At 38.4% G+C, this 24128-nt stretch overlaps 1 protein-coding gene across 2 annotated transcripts; it reads right to left on the reverse strand.

Annotated features, from left to right (window-relative positions):
• Positions 1 to 1854: 1854 nt before the first annotated feature.
• Positions 1855 to 23948, reverse strand: LOC139455379 (p53 apoptosis effector related to PMP-22-like). Of its 2 annotated transcripts, none has more exons than XM_071236939.1 (4): positions 23817 to 23948; positions 6635 to 6806; positions 4714 to 4851; positions 1855 to 3542 (listed from the first exon to the last, which is right to left on the reverse strand). In XM_071236939.1, the coding sequence occupies exons 1-4, from the start codon at positions 23853 to 23855 to the stop codon at positions 3310 to 3312; spliced, it is 582 nt and encodes a 193-aa protein (XP_071093040.1). In that variant the 5' UTR covers positions 23856 to 23948; the 3' UTR covers positions 1855 to 3309. The 2 variants fall into 2 exon arrangements, with proteins under 2 accessions (XP_071093040.1, XP_071093039.1); XM_071236938.1 differs by lacking the exon at positions 23817 to 23948 and adding an exon at positions 11841 to 11923.
• Positions 23949 to 24128: the final 180 nt, after the last annotated feature.

Genomic DNA, 24128 nt, shown 5'->3' on the forward strand with positions numbered 1-24128 from the left:
TCAGTCAAGAGATCTGACTGACCATTGCTGACTAATGAGTGAGTTTAGAAATCTGACTGACTATAGTGCATGAGTTTAGAAATCTGATTGCCTAGTAAGTGAGTGAGTGAGTGAGTATGGTTTTACGCTGCTTTTAGCAGGATTCCAGTAATATTACAACAGGGAACAGCAGAAATGGCTTCACACATTGGACCCATGTGGGGAATCGAACCTGGGTTTTCCGCATAATGAGAAAATGCTTTAACCGCTAGGCTACCCACCACTCATCTGATTGACAAAAGAACCCATGCATCCTTCACTTACAGATGATACAGACGCAGCTGTCAAATGTTTGCTTTGAGTTCAGAGGTGTCCTCAGATCTTAAGGAGGCTAAAAGAAATAATAGTCTGGTTCTCAGGCACCGTCCGCATCATCATAAAGTCTGCCGCATGTTTAGTTTTTAATGCCATTTTTAAAAAAAAAAAAAATCCAAATACTTAAAAACAATGCAATCCAATATAGCGCCCAGTTATTTCCCTTTACATGTGCTCTGGTTCATGCAGATCTCGTGTTATGGTCGTGGCGGCAATAGGAGTTTCATACTTGTTTACGTAGGGAGGCCCTTTCTCAGGTTGATGGAACACAACTGTTTATTTGCTTACATACTAGTTTGAACAAGCAAAAAAAAAAACAACCGCCCACCTGCAATATATTTTAAAAGTCATTGATTGAGAACCAACTGTTATTTTTTTAAGCCTGAAGGTCAGTATCGTATCAGCATAAATGATATGATTTTAATGAGATTGTCACAAAAATAAGGAAATAACAAGAAATAGGCATTATTGCATTTCAGACAATTATCCACCAAACCTATACCAGCTATATGTACAACAGAACACAGTTTGTAATACTCAGGAGCAAATTAATCAAACGATCAACAGATCAAATCTACAGATCAAACAAAACGAACAGCCATATATTCACACTACCTTCAACTGACTTCAAACATCTATTCAGGGGACATAACTCTTGTTCCCCTCATCACATGGCTGTACTTGCATATTGTAGCTTATGGTAATAGGAAGGCACCAGCACCATGCTCTGTGAGTGGACTATATACATGGACATATATATACATATGGACGTAAGAGTGGACGTGTTAGTATGGACATCATCAGTGTTATTACTGGGGACAGACTTTTCATTCTCGTGAGTATGGAATTGAAACTTTTTAAACTTAACATCTAATTAAAAAAATATCTGGTCAGTTACAACAAATAATTATTCTCATTTCACCTGAATTTAGCAACAGAATAACAAATATACACCTCATGTACCTATAGTCTGGATGGTAATTTAAGGTACCGACGTTTACTACAGTATCTGAAAAACTACTGGACCTTCTCCAGTCAAAGTTGGTATGAGATTATTAAACAGTCATACATAACTGGATACTACATTTAAAGACAATCGGTGCATGAATAAAAAATCTGCCTTTTTAACTATCACTATATTTCATCAACAACCAGACCTGTTCGTCATGGGTGGAACGAGCATTCATTGTAACAGCCATCTGCATAATAATACCCCTGCGTCACAGCGCCATATGACACAGTTGAACCAATCAACTCAACTCAAAAGGGTGCACGGGAATCACGCACGTTGAGACGCCCAACGCTAACACCATATTCGTGCATGAGTGATTCCCGCACAGGTCTGGTTGTTGATAAAATATAGTGATAGCTAAATAGACAGATTTTTTATTCATGCACCGATTGTCTTTAAATGAAATATCCAGTTATGTATGACTGTTTAATAATTTCATACCAACTTTGACCGGAGTAGGTCCGATAGTTTTTCAGATATTGTAGTAAACGTCGGTACCTTAAATTACCTTCCGGACTATAAGGGCTGGGACCAGTCAAAATTTACTAACCTAAATTACATCACAATTTAAAAAGCAATCCTCAATTTCAGGTCTAAAACAATCCTTGCATGATTCAGTTATATGTCAATGTTTGTGACAATCATTAAGAACAGCTCCAGCTGCTACACCAAATTCCACAATCCTTACAATCCCGTGGTCCCCAATCTGCCTACATGGAGAACACAACAGCCGTCCCCTAGCAGCACCAAGTACAGGATCCCCCTGTAACCATGGCAACATAAATACAAATATATACAGAACAAGAGTTACAGATAGCACTATGATGGACATATACATACACTGAACCAACAAAATAAGGGATCAGGAACATATTTGGGGATATTTTTTGTAGTGGAGACTGAACACAAAGTTTCATCAAAATGTCAACAACAAAAATCATGATCCCTAACACTTTTTGTTCAGTGTAGGTCTTCAAAAAATGTGTCATTACCTCGTCATAAAAAATCCATAAAAAAAAGATGAAGGATGATAATACAGGCTTGATCAACGTGAATCAATGGACCACAAGCACTTGGTATGGTAAAAATCCTGTGCTTTCATATCCTGTTACGTTCTGAATTGACACAGAAATCCTATCAGTCTAAGAAATCATTACAGAACAAAGTCTGAACATTAGTCATATTAAGTTGGTCAACATCATGTCCATAAAGGTGAATGATTATGTATACAACGATATCCACTACATCAAATAGCAAAGAAAAAGGCCAACAATGACAGAGATTCTAACAATAGAGGCAATGCATAGGGATTCATCAAATTTCATTGTGACTTAAGGTTTTGAGATAAAGTTTCAAAAGTTTTAATCATAGGATTTTAAGTAACTTATTTATATTGATAAAGACAGAAAATGAAAATTTTTTTGGTTTGTGGAATAACATAACCACTGTTTCTCATTTTTAATTAGTTTTTACATTTCAAATTTTGAGAATTTGTGATCCAAATTTAAAAAAAGACTGGGGTAAGCTTGGTGCCTGTGTTGATGAAGACCTGGAATCGGTAACAGATTAGTGATGCATGTGGCAGTTAGCATCTCTAGTGCAAGATTATAGGTTGGCATAGTTGAAAACATATTCTGTGTCTCATACAAGTGTTGCATTTAATTCACGCTCATGCTAATTTCAAGATTTACAGTATTCCAGCAACATGATGCCATAGGTCACCAGGAACCGATTCACATTGTAACCCATGTGAAGAATCGAACCCAGGCCTTGTGACATCAAACACTTGAACCACTCAGCTATCCCACCTCCCAAACATGATAAAGAGAAAGAACATGGTCTATATTGCCCCACCATTCTACACAGTCACACGCCTCTTCCAGCTCATGGGATGTGTGTCCGTTAATGAGATGGGGATCAATGAGATGGCTTGCTGCCCGTGTCTAGTAGCTGTTGTTGTAGTAGGCCGGCATGGAGGTCTTCTCTCGGCTCACTTCCTGGTCCTCCTGCTTGATGAAGAAGAAGATGGAGGCCCCGAGGAGGAAGAAGAGCCCACCAAGAGTCACGCCATATGTCCAGTCAATGTCATATCGTTCCAGGTCACTACGATGAGCTTCCGATATGTCTTCAGAGAACTTCACCGGGAAGATGATCACCGATATCAGGATGAACAAAGCTGTAACCATAGCAATGGTATATTACCATACGCTCCTTGACTCCATTCCATTATTACTTTTGTTCAATATTTGAGTGGATCATCATGTTAATTCTTTGAACAGTCACCAAAGATACAGATATTCAGTTACCATGGTTATATATATATAAATAACCACAGTACCATACTATGCTCATAATGGTCATAAATCATGGTTCAGTAACCATAGCAACATCCTGTCTTGGCAATTGGTTCTTTAAACACTTGCAGACAATTCACCAGAAAACTGCTACTTCTTGTCTATTTGCTGTTATATAAGTTTATAGAATATTCCAGCTATACGACTGGTCTGTAAATAATCCAGTCTGTGCCAGACAATCCAATGATTGACGTCATGAGCATTGATCTAAGCAACTGGGATATGATGACATGCATAAACCAAGTTAGCGAGCCTGGGCACCCAATCCTGTTCATCGCCCTTTGAGACAAGTATGGGTTGCTGGAGATCACTTTTAACCCAATCAGGACAATAATGAGTAAATGAAGAGCAATTCTAACCCTGATTTTCAAGGGGGACAAGTAAGGGTTACGGAAGACCAATTCTAACCCAGATCTTCAAGGGAGGCAAGTATGGGTTACTGAAGACCAATTCTAACCTGTATCGTCAAAGGGGAGTGGTATGGGTTACTGAAGACCAATTCTAACCCAGATTTTCAAGAGAGGCAAGTATAGGTTACTGAAGACCAATTCTAACCCGTATCATCAAAGGGGACAAGTATGGGTTACTGAAGACCAATTCTAACCCAGATCTTCAAGGGAGGCAAGTATGGGTTACTGAAGACCAATTCTAACCCAGATATTCAAGTGGAGCAAGTATGGGTTACTGAAGACCAATTCTAACCTGTATCGTCAAAGGGGACAAGTATGGGTTACTGAAGACCAATTCTAACCCAGAACTTCAAGGTTAAAGTATTTGTTACTTAAGACCAATTCTAACCCGTATCATCAAAGGGGACAAGTATGGGTTACTGAAGACCAATTCTAACCCAGATCTTCAAGGGAGGCAAGTATGGGTTACTGAAGACCAATTCTAACCCAGATCTTCAACGGGGGCAAGTATGAGTTACTGAAGACCAATTCTAACCCAGATATTCAAGGGGGACAAGTATGGGTTACTGATCACTCTCATTACCTCCAACAGCTGTCAACACTCCAGCAATGATGTACAGCACTCTTTTGTGTGTACACAGACCAAAAATGCCCAGGCCTAACGCTCCAACTGCTCCAAACACGGACAGAAGAGTCAAGGCTGCACAGGCCGACATCCAATCTGAAGCAGAAATCAGAGTTTTCATCAGGTGATACTGTTAAGTCATTCAAAATCTTTTTCATATTTCATTTGGGGCGGTCGTGTAGTCTAGTGTTCAAATCATTCGCTCATCACGCCAAAGATCTGGGTTCCCATCCCGACATGGGTACAATGTGTGAAGCCCATTTCTGGTGTCCCCTGCCATGATATTTCTGGAATATTGCTAAAAGCGGCGTAAACCCAAACCCACTCACTCACATTTCATTTTAATTTTGCCTAGTATAAAGTTGTTTTATGTCCTTTGACTACCAGGAAAATATCATTAGAAGAAAATTTGATCTCACCAAAAATCCAGTGATTAACATCATGAGCATTGATCTACGCAGTCAGGATAAGATGACATGCATCAACCAAGTCAGCAAGCCTGACCACCCGATCCCGTTAGTCACCTCTTACGACAAGCATAGTCACCTTTGACGGCAAGCATGGGTCGCTGAAGACCTATTCTACCCCGGAATCTTCACGAGTCCTCTTATGACAAGCACGGGTTGCCGAAGTTCTAACCCGGCTCTTCACAGGAACAATCCTCGTCCAAAGAGTAAAGGAGCATTGTACATCTTACTTACTTACTTACTTACTTTGGAGATTTAACGTGCGCTTTCCGACTGATGCGTATTTCGCACACGGGCCCGGCCAGGCCATTTAATGTGTTTCCGAAAGGGGCGAGGGTGGTCTGTGCAACCCAAGAGGGGGCTTTTGGGGTTGCTTATATAGAATTTGGGAATTTTGAGATTTGGAATAGATGCTGATGGGGTTGGGGAGGAGAACTAAGGGAGCTGGGTATGGTGGATGATTGTTTGTTTATGTGATTTTGATTTGGTAGGTTATTATGGTTTTAGATGCGTTTTATTAGTTCCGTTTTTATTAAGAATACGCCTAAGGCCTTGAAGTTTTCTAGTTTATTTTGTGGGTTTAGTATTGCTTCTAGAGTGAGAGCCTTGTTTAGATTGAGGGTGGTTTGTAATGCGGTTCGATGTGTTAGGTAGTGTGTGCAGTGGATGAGTGCGTGTTCTGGGGTTTCTGGTTGTTTGCAGTGTGGGCAGTTACCTGTAGTGTGTTTTTTAAATTTTTTTAGGTGGTTATTTAGGTTGGTGTGTCCTGTTTGGAGTTTAGTGATTACTCTGTCGATTTTTTTTGATGGATGGAGAATTTTTGGTTTGGTTAGTGGTTTGCTGAGCACTCTTTTGATTTTGCTATTTGAGTTTAGATATAGGTTATGCCATTTTTTTGTGATTTTTTGTTTGTTTACACTTTTAATTTCTGATTTTGAGATGGGTAAGTTTAAGCTTATTTCTGGGATTTTAAGGGATAGTTTAGCTGCTTTATCGGCGTTTTCATTACCGTATATTCCTACGTGGGCGGGTATCCACAAGAAGGTTATTTGTTTGCCTGCTTTTGTTAGGTCGTTGGAGCTTTTAAGTATTTGATTTATTAATTTAGGTCGGTTTTTGGTATTTTTGTTTTGGAGGGCTTGTAGTCCACTTAGGGAGTCAGTAAGTATTAGGATTTTTTGGTTGTTTTTGGATTCTTGATTGTGGAGGGCTGAGGCCATGCCCATTAGTTCGGCCGTGAATATTGATTGGTTATTTGGGAGTCGGAAGGATTGTGTGGTTTTAGTTGGTTGTGTGGTATGGACTCCGAAACCCGTGTGTTTGGAGGTCGGATCTGAGGATCCTCATTGTACATCATTCCCAGCTTGACTTTGTAGACAATATTGCAGGCATAAACATAACAAATATCTCACCTTTCTTGACACAAGCCGTGAGGGATGAGGTGACATCATAGCACTCCTCCCACAGGCCCCAGGACCGCCAGCCATCCTTGACAGACACGAACTTGACATCCACCCAATCAGCTGCAGCCACACCAATGATGAGCAGCAGTAACGCGATCCCCGTGAAGATCACAGCTATCAACTGTCAGGGAACAAGAGGCGTCAATCAGTTGATGGCAACACTAGATCAGCTTATTAGCAGATGGGCACAAGCAGGTGATTATCTGCACCTGACACCACAAAGATGCATTACGTCTATTGTTTTGGTGAGTCGTCATGGCCCACAGGCCTGATCAGGTTAATAGCCAAGCATGGTCGCCTTTTACAGGAAGCATGGGTTGCTGAATCCCCGAATCATCACGGGTCAAACTACAGTCAATATTATCCTGATACATTTACGATTATCCTGATACAGTTAAGATCATCCTGATACAGTAAAGATCATTCTGATACATTTACGATTATCCTGATACAGTTAAGATCTTCCTGATACAGTTAAGACCATTCTGATACAGTTACGATTATCCTGATACAGTTAAGATTATCCTGATACAGTTAAGATTATCCTGATACAGTTAAGATCATCCTGATACAGTTTAGATTATCCTGATACAGTTAAGATTATCCTGATACAGTTACGATTATCCTGATACAGTTAAGATCACCCTGATACAGTTAAGATCATCCTGATACAGTAAAGATCATTCTGATACATTTACGATTATCCTGATACAGTTAAGATCTTCCTGATACAGTTAAGACCATTCTGATACAGTTACGATTATCCTGATACAGTTAAGATTATCCTGATACAGTTAAGATTATCCTGATACAGTTAAGATCATCCTGATACAGTTTAGATTATCCTGATACAGTTAAGATTATCCTGATACAGTTAAGATTATCCTGATACAGTTACGATTATCCTGATACAGTTAAGATCACCCTGATACAGTTAAGATCATCCTGATACAGTTAAGATTATCCTGATACAGTTAAGATCACCCTGATATACTTAATTCCTGATACAGTTAAGATCATCCTGATACAGTTAAGATTATCCTGATACAGTTACGATTATCCTGATACAGTTAAGATCACCCTGATACAGTTAAGATCATCCTGATACAGTTAAGATCACCCTGATATACTTAATTCCTGATACAGTTAAGATCATCCTGATACAGTTAAGACCATACTGATCCAGTTAAGATCACCCTGATACAGTTAAGATCATCCTGATACAGTTAAGATCATCCTGATACAGTTAAGATCATCCTGATACAGTTAAGATTATCCTGATAAATAAGAAGTTTGGCATGTTTGGTATAACACTGGTTTGAACAATATTTCATGTCATGGCATGTCTGCTTCACCAATGACACAACAGAGCTCCTTGAGGTGAGGTGAAACTTGGTTGAATGTAGCATTCAAGCTTACTGTACTTACATAGCAAATATGTGTTTGTGCTACAAATGTACTGGTGCAGATTCATGCCACTTTTATAGTGCTAGCCTGCTGAGATACCATGCCACAGTTAAATATTAACATGAATATCCCAGAAACATTATACTGACTCCAAGCTGACCAGCTGATTTTATCCCCTTCATAAATGTCGAGCGAAACAGCTTAATAAGTAGCACCATATGTTAACATCTTCTGGTATGACACAATAAAGGCAACAACCATCTGCTCTCACAGAGGCAGTCATTTCATCATGATGAATATCCTGAACCTCTATCCCATAGTTAATTCACATTAGCCATGAAATGCAAGCATTTAGCTCTGTCACCATGGTCAAAAGAGCAATACAATAACTACATTCAGATACATTAGATACATGTATCTCCAACTTACAAATTTCAAACAAACTATTTTCCTTATCATGTGCCTTACCATCTGTTATCAGGGCCTCGTTTAGGAAAATGACCATATGCTAACAGGTATGTATGGTGCCGCCTTGTGTTCTATCACTGAACAACTCACTGAGCTACCCATGCTTGTCAAAAGGGGCGACTAACTTGATCGGGTGGTCAGGCTTGCTGACTTGGTTGATGCATGTCATCATATCTCAATTGCATGGATTGATGCTCATGATGTCAGTCACTGGATTGTCCGGTCCAGACTCGATTATTTACAGACCGCGGTCATATAGCTGGAATATTGCTGAGTGCGACGTTAAACAACATACAAACAAACATCTCTCACTGAAGATAAAAAAATTCAAGGAGTGAGTGAGTTAGAGTGAGTTAGAATTTAGAGTCACATCAGCAATATTTCAGCCATATCGTGACTATTAAGGGTTAAACATATAAATACAAAGGGACTTACATAAAAACCTGCCAACAAGGGACAGTAAAATAACTAAATTTATCACAGAAATTTATTTAAAACTAGTATGTAATATAAAATCAATAGCACCATACATAACATTACATTATAAAAACGGGCCAGAGATCGCCAGCAACTGAAGGTAGATCACCATACTAGGGACCATGGGGACTTACAGTACCTTTGCTATCTGCATGGACCCTAGCAGGATTTACATCATCCCTTCAAACTTCATAAGGAAAGTCAAAAACATGGACTAACTTGGAGGGTCAGACCACCAATAGAACGGAAAGGGGAGTCATTTCATTGTACCTTTCTGCACCGATTAACCAAAAGAATTTGTTTCCAAGCCAGTGCAAACTACAAAACAAAAAGGCATGGCTCGATTGAGCGAGTCCTAGGATACTCTGCCTTTACACATAACAGTGTTCAATCCCAGGTCTCCCAGTGTAGGCAACTGCTGTTGATATTCCTTCCATAACTGGCTCATTATGTCACAGTGTTTGTGAAATGTTTCACATAATTGCTGAATGTCTATGAGTAATACCATCAGGAATGCAAGGAGCCTAACATCCCAGAGTTTGTTTAACAGTGTACAACACAGTAAATGAGACACTGTCTAAACACTGCCATAACCCTCATATCAACACTGCGCTCACAATGTGTTCACAATGAGTAATACATACCTTTCGATTAAAACCAGTCTACTGATATCTGCACTGGATATTTAAACCCAGTACACCAGTAGGTAATAATATAGATACCTTGAGCAACCTAAGCTCGTCGTAAGAAGAAACTAAACAGTGAGTGAGTGAGTTGAGATTTAAAGTCACATCAGCAATATTTTAGCCATATAGTGACTAAATCAAGTTATACAGTAATAATACATTCATATAGATATTAAAATCTGTCGACAAAGGACAGTAAAAGCACTAGACTATCACAGATATAGATTTAAAACTAGCATGTTACCATGAAAATGTGACTATTCTGAACAATACATTGTAAAAATGGGCTAGAGATCACCTGCAACCAAAGTTAGGACACCATACTAGGGACCATGGGGACTTACCCCAGCAGGATTTACACCATCCCTCTGGCTACTGGTGATTGTTAGACATTTGAAGCCAAAGTATTTAAACAACAAGCATTCTACGATTAAAATCCAAGAAAATGAAACATCCTTTGAAGGAAGGGGGACTTCCGCACCCTCTCAGGGGGACAATTATTTTACGATACTTCAACCCCCTTTGAAGGTACAGCCACAAACAATCACAGTTATCGAATCATTCTACCAAATTAAAATCAGAAACTAAACAGGCTGAATGGATCGGGTGGTCAGGTATGTTTGTTAATGTTTAACGCCACACTCACCAATATTCCAGCTATGCAACGGCAGTCTGTAAATAATTGAGTCCGGACCAGACAAACTTGTGACTGACATCATGAGCATCAATCCACACAATTGGGATAAAATGATATACATCAACGAAGTCAGCAAGCCTGACAACCCGATCCCGCTTGTCGCCTCTCATGACAAGCATAAGCACCTATTTCTGCAAACATCGGTTGCTGAAGACCTATTTTAACCTGGGTCTTCACAGGTGGGGTTGATGACATGGTTGATGCATGTTATTATATCCCAACTGCTTGGATCGAAGCTCATGACGTCAACTTGATTGTCTGGTCCAGACTTGATTACTTACAGACCACTGTAATGATGGTAACATAGTTAGAATCCGGTTGACATCATGAGCAACTGTGCTTCAATGACACATAATAAACCAAGTCACCGGGCCTGACCACCCAATCCATTCAGACGCCTCTTACAACAAGCATAGTTTGCAGGGGACCTATTCTAACCCTAAAAACCTATGGAGGGAGTGCCAACTAGACCACACAAATCAGGGGCTGATGAAGGGGTAGAGAAAAAAGGGGAAACACTATTTATTAACCATTCTTAACTAAATTTTACCAAACCACATCAACATATCATGGTAGACAATAAATTCACATACAAAACGCTATCACTATAAGGACTGGGGGGGGGGGGGGGGGGGGGGGGGGGATGAGGGAGGAGGAGGAGGCTCTCAATCTTCCACTGCAAATGCATGGTGCATTATATCATCAAAAGTGTCAGCCATTATATTCAACAAACGAAATTGTAAGTATTAATCATTTCAGTCCATAAAAAAATCAGTTTGAATTCAAACTATGAATATTAAATGTGACAAGGAGAAATAAATACATAAGAAACATAACCAAACTTATAACTCTCGAGGTACTTCTTGACTCATGGACTGTGCAAGGATTTACCTAGGTTATATACTATTGGGGTCCAGAGGACTCAAAAACTGTAATTGTTGGGGTTAAAAAATAGGGGGACCAAGCAAGAAAAGGAGGAGGGTCACAGATAAATGTTACAATGGCCTACACTTCTCTATAAGGCAGTCAGTTAAAAATAGATATGGAGTTCCCCAACTGCAACAATTCTACAAGTTAGCTTGCACCAGAAGATTGTGAAGCATCCAACAATATGTTGTATTTTTTATAGGATTACCTCATAAGCAGAGAAGATAATTATAAGTGTTACCACATTATGAAATAGCATTCTTTACTAAAAATAAATACAAATTTTCTGCATCCCAGTGGAATAATTGCCTTCCATATTTTTTTGGCATCCATTTTCAATTTTAATGCGTATAAGATGAAGGATTTTGCGGCCGGTATTCAGGCTACCAGTATCTACCGACATCCTTTGACCAGGTCAGGAAAGGTCAAACCATTGCATATTACTATCCCTGTCAGCCATAATAAACTCATATCACATCCAACTATCCCTCACCTTATATCCACATGTTTGTATCTGATGCATGTAAGTCATCATGGCAGCAGCAGCAGCAACAGCATCCCACTTCTACACACTGCGAGATGGAGGGATGTACTCTGTTGTGACACTGCCAAAACATTCCCCCCATCGGCATCAATTCATGTGTTAACCCTCCCACTCACAACTGTTTGGCATATTTACCCTTTAGCTGCTGCTGATCATCTAGACATTATCTCGACCTTTGTAAACGGTTCTCTCCGACTTTGTTTATCAAGTCAAATATAAGACATTTCTTATGCTTAATCATTTGGGGACCACCAGGTAAGTCTTCTTTGAACTGACGTGTCGAGAGGAAAAACTCACAGTTCTAGTGAGACATCACACAGATAAATGATGAAAAAGATCAAATGACTGTCATGAACAATATATGAACAATATTTTTTGTTTAGGCCTAAAATATTTATCAAGGGGCTTACAAGTCCAACGGACAAAACAAAACTGAAATTAGAAGGTAAGAAATGACTCTTGACAACTGGTTTCTGTCCTGCTTTTTTACAGTTAGCATGATTAGGTGAAGAGAAAAAGTCATAAGATTTTATCACAACTATTTGTAAGAAATGGTGAACAATATGTAGAAACATCTTTATTCTACCAAAAATAATCAATTATCTTCATGATCTTTTGGTGTCTTGTCATGCTAAGACTTATTTGTTTTTCATTCATCAGTAACATACTGTACTTATCTGGAATTCTTTTCCGACTTAGTAACCTACATGATGGGAGTCTGTAAATGCTGGAGTCATCGAGCCTGACCACCCAATCCATGGGTTTCCCTTTTGCTAGAGACCAATTCTTACAAAAATAGTGTGCCCTTAACCTGCACCATGACCGCCTCCGTGGTTGGGTGGATGTAGCATCTGCCCAGAAAGCGTAAGGTAGGTAGTTCAATCCCTGGCCGCGTCATACCAAAAGACATTGAAAGATGGTGCTTGTTGTTACCCTGCCTGGCGCTCTGCATTAAGGGGCTAAAACAAGGACTGGTCGGCTCGGAGTCAGTATACTGTGTCTGAGAGGGGTACTTATGTTAAACTGTTGCATGTGGGCTGGCACAAACTGGCATCAGTCGGGACTTAGAGTAGAAGCACACACACACCAAGGCACACAGATGCACGTCACTATATAAGGGCAATAATTTTGAATGTGACCTTAAACACCATTTGACCTCACCACTCCTGCACTGTAGTGTAACATAGTGTAACATAGTGTAACATTGCCTTTATAAGTGCTAGACATTCCTTCCTTGTAAAGCCGTTTACTGAAGTATTATAATGATTATATGCATGTTCTACAATAAATTGAGCTGATTACATGCAAACAAAGGCCATCATTTATAATTTATACCACTGACATTTCTCAACACAAATATTGCATGTATAGAGGGCTCCATTAACTGTCAGCTGCCGAATCTCTTCCAGCATCATCCTTCAACATGCAGGAACGAGATAATGAGTGTCTGTGTGACTCACTCTATCTTTGGAGCAATCAGTGGGGTAAAAAAGATCTTGTTTCTTTGTTGTTTAACTCCACACACAGAAATATTCCAGCAATATGATGGTGGTCTGTTAATAATCAAGTCTGGACCAGACAATCCAGTGATTGACATCATAAGCATCAATCGACGAGTAATTTCATGTGAAAAAGAGTCATGTTTAAACTTTATTAGAATCAGGTCTTTGAAAGGCATTTTGAAGTGATACACATACTTAGGAAGAGAATATATGGGTGTCAACTTCTATATTATGAGGAACACAATGTTTTATTAGAATCGTTGTCGATTATCATCTCTGAGACACTAATGCGGGATTTGCTTCAACATTTTCGTCAGGCAGAGACATACTTAGGTGAAAAATGTGGTCAAAGCTCCACAAAATCATAATATTATCATGTAAAACTGATTTCTGAAGAAGTGTCAGCATACATGCAATTAGTTCCCAGTGTGCACCCGCTCTCTAAGATACATAAAAAAATGACTTGAGTGTGTTTTAAAAAACAACCAATAAGAAACCTTGTATCACTGGGTATGGGATATTTTAACACTATGAGAATTGAAAGCATGGCTTTGATTGGTCTTGCTGTAGAATGCTGTAGAATGCTTCATGTCACCTCCTCACAACACGGCATCATGACAGATATAGGATTAACATGATCATGATGATTAAAACTTTACCAATTTTTGTACTGTAACAGAAAAACTCAAATATCCCAGCATGCACCTTTGGGTATCCCCCTAAATGGGATGCCAAGACATGGTAAGTGTCCCCCAAGACATTTCTTATGCTTAATCATTTGGGGACCACCAGGTAAGTCTTCTTTGAACTGACGTGTCGAGAGGAAACACTCACAGTTCTAGTGAGACATCACACAGATAAAAGATGAAAAAGATCAAATGACTGTCATGAACAATATATGAACAATATTTTTTGTTTAGGCCTAAAATATTTATCAAGGGGCTTACAAGTCCAACGGACAAAACAAAACTGAAATTAGAAGGTAAGAAATGACTCTTGACTATTGGTTTCTGTCAAGCTTTTTTACAGTTAGCATGATTAGGTGAAGAGAAAAAGTCATAAGTATGCTGGAGGGGTGTTGACACTCAGGGGCCTAACCATAATTTCGGCTGGTCAGCAACCAGAGGGCCAACATGTAAGTTGTCCCCCTTTTTAGACCAGGATGTTGTCTTAACAATCAATAAATAAACTGCCCCTGTGCTTTAAGGGTTAACAATAAGCTGGAATTCTAAACAGCTGGAATGCCTTGGAAGACACATGTATTTGATATCAGCTGTTTCTTGCCAGTGTTGAGGGATAAATGCTGAGCTAAGTTGAGCTTCCACAAGTAAACACAATTATTGACAGAGTGATTTCTTCAATAGCTAAGAGATTGAGGAGGATTTTCCCACTTTGAAGTTTGGGGCATGACCAAAACAACTGGTTCAGAACTCAATGACCTCGACCTTCATGCACTGAAGAACTTAGTCTTTCCCTCAACTTGCATCTGTCTAGACAATTAACATGATTAAGCTGCAATGAAGTGCATGACGCCATGATGGAAAGCTGATATATTATAACTTACGTATTATGCTGTTGACATGGTTGGTAATCATTAATTATGATGGTAAATCTGCCACTTGATATTACGGTACTATGTTGAACACTTGCACTGTTATTTTGAACGTGAGTAAGCCAAAACAATTGAGTATTATATTTCTGGTCCTGGGCACTGTGTGTGTTATGTGTGTGTTTTGTGTGTGTTTTGTGTGTGTTTTGTATGTGTTGTGTGTTATGTGTGTGTGTTATGTGTGTGTGTTGTGTGTGTTGAGTTGTGTGTGTTTAGGAACGCTGAGAAAAGTACATTCTATAATACCGGTGATGATGTAATTCCGCCCATATGAAGATTATTAATTTCATGCAAATCAAAACTGTTTAGAATTGGTAGGGTTCCAACAATTAATGAAGCACACGCTTGGCTAATTTGCATTTTAAATACTTTTACTCCAAATAGTGCATAGCACAACCGTGGTGATTAAATTAATTAGCATCAAGCACTTCAACGAGTAAATATGTTACGTCTGCACTGAACCATGGAAATAATTGATTTCGACAACAGATCCTGGGATGGCTAAGGGATGCAACTCTGTACAACAAAAGGTGGCATGCTAGACCACCCTTCCCTAATGGCTGACGGATGTAAACAGGACTTGTGAGAAACTGATCTGATATGTCTGTACCCGCAAGCAAGTTATTCAACATATGGCTGACAAACCAAATCACATAGCTCAGGTAGGTCACTCTGTACCACATCAGAGTTTCTGAAACATTTACTGAAAAAATCATTAAAATATGTTTGTGATTTAAGTAAGGAAAGGTGAAATGGGGCTTAACATCACATTCAAGATTACTTCACTCATACAGCATGAATAGTGATATGCAGAGTTACTAATAAGCTGCTTAATTGCGTTAAATACCGCCCCAAAAATATTCAAAACCCAATTACTTTCAATAAACTTGCATACAGAAACGCATGCATTAAACAGCACGCTTAAATACCCAATGAAGCTTTTTCAGCTGAGCTAATTTCCAATTACGAGCTAATTCATTTTACGAGTCAAGCCTATATTTAGAACCTTTATATACATCTAAAACATTATTTCTCTTCTTTTTAAATTTCAAAAAGTTTATTCATTTTGGGAAAAAAACAATAGAGTGATGAATAGATGAGTGAAGAAATATTGGTTACCCAATGGCAAATGTAATAACCCAATTAAAATTGAAAACTTTGACTAAAAACTCAATTGCTCAAAAAGTTATCTGGAGCTCTGGACATGTAAGCATATATATGTGTGTGGCTGTTTGTACTGGTCTGGACAAATGCCGTTTTTCGTGCTAGCTTACTGAGATACCATACTGCAATTTAACATGGATACCCTACTCAGACACATTACACTGACTCTGAGGCAACCAGTCTATCATCTATTATTATTTTTTTTTCTGCATCATGGTGCCAGGGGATTAAACCACCGACCTTCCGCTCTCCTGTCTCCACGATGTAAGAGTGTCCGCTAGACTATAACAACGCCTAGATTCCACCCCTGCCATTGCAAGCTTACTTTGCTGTGCTAAAATATGAGAGGACACGTATCAATTGTCCAATCACAAAAGGTTTTACAAAATCAACATCCGGGTTCCGAAAATGTGGTCTTTGCAATGGCTGTCGATTTTTCCACTGCAGTGATTCCAAATAATAAGCGAAGACAAATATTTTCAACGTTTTCAAGAGTTTTCAACCACCTAGACCAAGTACTTTTATATATTATATACTTTAGTGTGAAAGACTCTAGTGTGTGTTTTTGGATGTTGAGAAAAGTGATATTTTCACTGCAGTGAACATAACACTTTGACAGAGCTATTTTGATACAAGATTTACCCCCCCCTCCCCCTTAAATTGTCTCCCTTTATCGTAAGTGTCTAGCCCGTACACAAACTGTTTATATCCTTTTAATGTTAGTTCAATATTGACAAGGCAAAGTTGTGAAGTTAATATCACTTCCTGCTGTTTGTTGTTCTCTCGAAAAATTGCTCATTTAACTCGTCAATCAAGACTGTTCATTTCGCAAAGCACCATTTTCGTTACTTGACCAGCATGTATTCTTTCGCTTCCAATGGCGGCCTCCTAGTTTTCAAGAATATTTTTTACAAAGTTGTTGTATATCATAATATCTAAATGTAAAGAAATTCTGTGACCCTAAATATTTTTTTAAACTTTTGTTTATATATCACCGATATATATTGTTTAAGATTTGGCAAACACTAAGCTACTTTTTAAGTCACAAACACAAGGAGTGGTGAACCGTCCCTGTGTGTTGGAAGGGAGAATTTACGTTTCAAGGTTTTACGTTTTTAATGAAATAATTTAACTTTCCAGCATTCGTCACCACTCGCCCCTTTCCGTAACCTGCAAGAAGACTCGTCCCCCTGTCGATGAATGTTATGTGCTAAAATACGACAAACCAATCAGAATGCGCGTATGATTTCGAGTTCTTTGTCAAATAATCCCTTAGAAATAATTTTTGATTTTACATATGTCTTGCATCTAAAAATATACCCAAGACACAGTTAAATGTGTTCAATCATACTGTATATATCCGCACGTCCCCATGTCCTTTAGATTGCATCAGAAATATCTATAATATATGGGGAAATATATGTGAACCATTACGCAACGAGTTGACAATTGTTTAAGGTATGCCCGTTTGCGCTAAGACGGAACCTAGTCACAAAAATGGCCATGAGAGGGGCACGAGTCGCTATTCAGCTTGTCCCGGAATAACACGAGTTGGTCACGAATGACTTTCCGGGAGACATCTGCACAGAAAGTATATGATGAATAGGATATTCCATACGTCTCGCGAAGCATCATGTTTCTCTCATCTTGTGATGGGTGAAAACGTGATATTTCATTCATGGCTACGCCACTCATGAAAATATCAAACATCACTCAATGACAGAAACATGATATTTCAATCAACACATGAAATATCCTTGATATATCTGCGTGCAAACTTTACAACAGAGTGGTCTTTGTGAGCACATTCGAAATAAGAACAGCTATCTGATTGGATATCACATATTTATGATATTTGGGACACAAGGGAACTTTATTATTTCCTTCAGTTTCACCTTCCAGATTAGATCTGCTAATAATGAATGAAACACAAACCCATAGGTCACAGCATCACAGAAGTACAACTGTGAAACAATACTGAAAGACAAGTGATTCTTTCTTTGTTAGAATAAAGATTCTTATAAATATTATTTGCCATTTCTTTTCATTTCATCTAACCATGCTAACTGTAAAACAGAGTCTGCCAAAACATTTTGCCAAAATTCTTTTCTTTTTTTCTTTTCAGGTCTTTTTGTTGGTTGTTCTCATAAACCAACCACAAAATAATTTATGGCCGTACAATAAAAGAGACCAGATGTAAGGGTGATGTAAATTGTATTATAATGATGAGACTAGGGCTGGGACAGGGGGCATGGGTACTCGGGTCGGGTGGGTCCTGAGTAGGACCCGGTTACCCACAGGACTACCCGGACCCATGGTCTAGTAGATAGAGTGTCTACCCGGACCCATAACAAAAACAATAAAATTCCATGGTTACACAAGTACAAGTTGTAAATGTTCGCATTTTTTTCTGACTATGCACACATTCCTTCTGACTTTTATATGTTTGAGTCAAGACAAAGCTTCAGTCAACTTCAGTGTATGCACGATCAGATCGTTTAAAACCATATTTAGACACTTTTTGCCAGGGCTCCGGTAAAACAATCCCCAATAAAACATTTTGTACCTACTCTTGAGACCTAAAGTGGGTACCCGGGTAGGGTCTTGTAATAAGGAGTTGGGTACCCAGGTAGTAAATTTGGACATATATGTACAATAGGGGTATATATCAAACCATCTGAACCAGTTCCCAGCAAGCATCTGTACTTTAATTAGGCTACAGTCCTGGGCAGACAGATCTAGGGCACAGGAGAGAGGTAAAAGATACTGCTTGGCACTGCTGTACCGAAGATGCACATATGTTCCTCAGGCAGTATAACTCCCTGATGTACAGTTGCACATGGTGTAAATCCCATGTTATTTGGAAGGAAGAGCCTTTATTGATATGGCGAGGCTGCCAAGGTGATGCCGAGAAATGATTCTGATGGATGGTAACAATCACAGCTGATGCACAGCAGCTGTCTAAGGGAGATCATTCCTTCCACAATGTTCCTATCTCCTCTGTCCATCAGCTGGATTTGATGTTGTATAGTTCCAGTCTAGTTTTTTCATCATATTCTGGTTTTGAAATAATGGAGAAATCATGGGAATCTTGATTCCAGAAGTAGAATCAACAGATGCAAGTGATTTCTCTGACTTAATCCGGTTATGGTTGTTGTATAATGTCTTGATAATTTTGAAGGGCGGTCGGGTAGCCTAGTGGTTAAAGCGTTCGCTCGTCACACCGCAGACCTAGGTTCAATTTCTCGACATGGGTACAATGTGTGAGGTCCATTTCTGGTGTCTCCCACTGTGATATTGCTGGAATATTGCAAAAAGCGGCGTAAAACCATACTCACTAATAATCTTGAATAATGACCTAGTCAGTTTTACTTGTCTTAAATGCACATTCAGAATGGCCTGTGAATTCCTGGTTCAAAGTCAACAGCAACAACAATAGCGTGATGTCATCATAATGGTTTAATATACTACAAAAAAAAAGTTGAGGATTACAGATTCTTTCATATTACTGTAACCTTAGGCGTCGGGTACTGTAGGTGTCATGCAATGACAGATAAACTATAGTAATATGAAAGAATCACGAGATCTTTTACTTTTTTTTCGTAGAATACGTAGGAATGTTACTATAAATGTATGAAGCATACTGTTTCTTTATCCTATAACTTAAATGTGAATCACTGTATGCTATTGTTATAAAGTTTTAACAGCAGATTTGATAGAGTGTATTGTGTTTTATGCTGCTTTTAGCAATATTCCAGCAATGGGCGTCACAGATTGTACCCAAGAGGGTAATCAAACCCAAGCCTTTGGCATGACGAGCGAACGCTTTAACCACAAGGCTACTCCACTGTCCCAGCAGATTTGAATTGAGTGAGATGGGGGAAAAAAGTGCTATGTACCATACTTCAGTTGCATCCCATTATCAACCATCGCCATGGTCACTGTCATCAATACAGGCCTAGTTTTTCCATGTGTTAACAGGACACAAAAATGACATCCAATACGCATAAAAATTAAGAATGGATTCAAAAATTATTCAAGATGAGTCCCAGTGTATGGAAGTTGGAATTACTGATGAAAGAAATTAAACCAAAACATACACAAGATGTATCTGATATTTCTGTTCTGGTAAGAAGAACAAGAAATGTTCATACAGGCCATGTCAGATGTTTTCATTCAATCAGTTTTAACTTAAACAAGGAAATCCCAATCTAGGAAATACAAGAAGGCAAGGGAGTTACCGTATTCAACGTAATAAGCGCCCACGACGATATTTACCAATATATTAGCAAGTGAACAATGCCAATTAGCACACCTTCTGATTGATCAATGTACACAAGACTTATTTATTAGTGAATGATACGCACCCTTAATTATGGGCAATTAAATTCTCGAAAATATATCTATCGTGCATAATACGCACAGATTCTTTCTTTATATCATTTCAGGCTGTCATTTATTAATAATCTTGCCACTCTGTTTTTTATCTCACCAAAATTATATTCTAATATGAGCCCCCTATTTCTAATTTTGAGAGCACCCTGGGCGCTTATTATGTTGAATACGGTAACTGACTATATAGGTCCAATTTCTGCCATGCATGTAATGCAGGGCAACATCTTTTGGTATGGCACTGCTATGGGATTAAACAATTGCAATGCAATAATCTAAAACCAAGCAATACACCCTCATCTTCTCCATCATGACTATTGATATCTACAAGGCTATAAGATTAGTGATTACCATTATCATGAATTGGGAAGGTTCCTAATTCTAGTTTGGGAATTGTGCTGACATTATGCTGCAGTCCTGGGGCCGAATATCGACGTCTGGGCAGAAATAGATATACGCCCCTGCAATCACCATACATAATACATCGCAAGAACACATTACAAATTTTCACAAATCAATACATTGTTAGAAAAAGAGACAAAATGTAATGTTAATGAAACTTTACCATTTGTTGACAAACAGGAAGCAGTGTAGTGTGGCCAGTGCATCTGTGCCAATCACACTAATTGATTCTTGTTCTTACCCTTACCATTGGCTAACTATCTAAAAAATTCATAATCATTTTATGCAACATTTTTTTTATTTCTTGGTTTATTTATGCACTGCTCTTGTCCAAATGTTGAAAAAGAAATACAAAATACCCGGTTTTTTTATTTTGCCTTACTTTACTTTAAAAAATGCACAACAAGTTCAAAAAAAAAAAAAATTGTTTCCTGTAAAGTGTAAAGTAAAGGGAAGTCACTCTAATATTTCTCACCGGGATCGGATACTATCAAAGCATGTCAACGCAAAGCACAGTGGTGACCAGATTAATCATCGCCCATGCTGCCAAAATGGTGGCGTATTTCATATACTTCAGCATGACATGAATATTGCTATATTGCCATTTGTGTACAAGCTGGGTGCCAGGGAAATAATAAAATGTCTCTTGAAAAATTGAGTTGTTCTACTTTTGTTACCCCAGAAATCTTTTTTAATACCTAATAAACTTTATAGAAAAAAAGTTTTTTAAAATATCGGAGAGGTTGTTTTTTTGTTTTTTTTAATTTGCCAACCTCACTTTTGAAATGAGTTTGAAACCATAAACCAAGAAATAAAAAAAATGTTGCCTAAGCCATGTCATCATGGTCAGTTGGCTTATGTTTTAGAATTTTGGAATTTCAATTATTATTGTATCAGGAATAGGAAACAGCAAATTCCATAATCTGGATAAGATTTTTTTTAATAATGGTCATTATTCAAATTTATGGGAAAATCCATTTTTGAGCCATTGAGCATGTTGAATAATTACTCACAAGTTATCATTCACATTGGATATTGATAGTTTCCTTCGGGGTTTTCAATATGTCCTTACTGAATATGGTCCAGTCTTGGGTATTTTTACACCAAGGGTTATATATTGTGTGTATTTTATGCAGCTCTGAGGTCAAAAAAGCTGTATCCACCCATGCTACACACAAATCAACTGAAAATAATGCTGAGGGACAAATTTGGGCTAATTGCCTCATAAGTGTTTGGCACAGACTGGTATACCACAGTAACTGGTTATTGGTCAGTAAATAAAAACTCCATACCCTCATAAAAGTAGAGAACTTATACATCGCATCAAAACACGGGGCTGTGTATTCATGGGCAGATGACCACGGAGTAAACAGACAGACAATAATGTATTTGCGTCTCACCCATAAGGTACATTGTACAATATACATATAAATCAAAACATGCTTAAAACTTACGGCCAGTCGTAAAACAACTTATGATCATAAAACCAACTTGTATACTAAAATGAATATACATACAATATATACATCATGAATATAAAATAGATCTGCACTTCAATAAAATATCATAGCAGGTTTTGGCCACGTAAAAGGTGAGATCGGAGCTGGATAGAAGTAGTGTAAGTTGCTCACAGTAGGAATAGCCTTTGAAACACGGATCAGTAAAAGTACATCGTTTAAGAAGATCTGTTCTCACATCATTATAAAGTGGGCATAAAAGTAAGATGTGTATCTCGTCCTCCACACAGTCTCTACAGTTAAAACAAAATTGCTCTTCTGCTGGGATATGAGAATAGTGGCCAGTTTCTACCTTTAATGGGGCTACCCCGCATCTAAATTTAGCGAGCACACTTATGTGGCAACGACTCAGTGGTTTCTTAACTTAATCTTCCGTATCGTAATGGTGTTTGAAACGCGTGTAGGTTCTCAGTTTATTTCAACGCTGATCACGGTGTCAGATTAACAAGACTGATTAAAGAGTGATTTCTGTAATTTGTTGCAAATTAGGTGTGACAGAGTTGGAGTGCGAGACTGATGGATTAACGCATCTAAAAAGCGCTGATTTAATCGGTTCCCATCATTAGTGTCGGACAAAGCCGATTGTCAGATTTTTGAGTGTCGGATTAACAAGTCTTAACTGTATATAGGGGGTATATATTTTTTATTTACTGACCAATAACGAGTTCCTGTGTGGTATACACTGAAATGTTTACATGTATCGCCACCTCTTCATCTATAATGCATATCTCGCATAAATACTGTTGTATTTAACATGATCAACAATGTTACAAAATCACCTGTTATTTCTAATATCAAATGTGACAAAGTATCTTAAATGATTCTATAACATTATTGTAATCACTCAAAAACAGATCCAAGTGCAGTGATGCGTGACGGCACCAGACAGTCAAGACAGACAACCCTTCTTGGTTCTCGGCTCTCGAAAACAGGTGACAGGTGATTTCCACCTACATCAAGTACACATCTTAGTTTTTGTGGCATTTTTTCTGACGATTTTTCGCTACTGTGTGACAATATATATATGTATGCGTATGTCAACATTGAATGCTAAATACACCTTCCCAAAGCTGTTTCTCACCTGTCAAGTTTTGCAACACACAAAACCATAAACAAACATATATAACAGCTTGGGATCTAAACATCCTCACTAAATCTATCCCTAGATATCTAGAGGGTGCATTGTCAGAAAACGTCTTGGTATATTATAACAGGGACCACAATCATGCAGACATTCTCAGAATAATTCTATTTATTCTGATTCGTGATTTGAATTCACCTGTCGCACCTGTAGCGTCCCGTACCTTGATTGCCATAATGCCGTCTAATTAGTTCTTACCTTGATAGGACGGTACTTGACAACTTCTACTTCCACCATGTCTTTGTTGATTACGTGTTCAAACAAAGTAAGTCTTATGTCAACAGTGAAATAACTAGCGTTGGCAGACAGCCTGGCTTAAAGACAACACTATTTACCTGATGCTATCTGTATCACAACTAATAATATATGTGAGTGCATTTCGAAACTCTCTGTTTGCTTCGACGCGAGTAAATCAGTCAAATAAAGAAGATACATGTGTACAAATATTGGGGTATAATATAACACACATACGATTTGATTCCTTATGTTGACACATGTTTATCAATGTAC

The sequence above is a fragment of the Haliotis cracherodii genome, unplaced genomic scaffold, assembly GCF_022045235.1.
Source record: "Haliotis cracherodii isolate W230 unplaced genomic scaffold, xgHalCrac1.p SCAF_11, whole genome shotgun sequence".
Taxonomy (NCBI): domain Eukaryota; kingdom Metazoa; phylum Mollusca; class Gastropoda; order Lepetellida; family Haliotidae; genus Haliotis; species Haliotis cracherodii.

Excerpts from the sequence above, each read along its gene's own strand:
- LOC139455379 (XM_071236938.1), bottom strand. The coding sequence starts at position 11,882 with ATGATGACTTACATGCATCAGATACAAACATGTGGATATAAG. Across the intron at positions 6,807-11,840 it reads TACAAACATGTGGATATAAG|TTGATAGCTGTGATCTTCAC; the intron begins GTGAGGGATAGT and ends GTTCCCTGACAG. Across the intron at positions 4,852-6,634 it reads CACGGCTTGTGTCAAGAAAG|ATTGGATGTCGGCCTGTGCA; the intron begins GTGAGATATTTG and ends TTTCTGCTTCAG.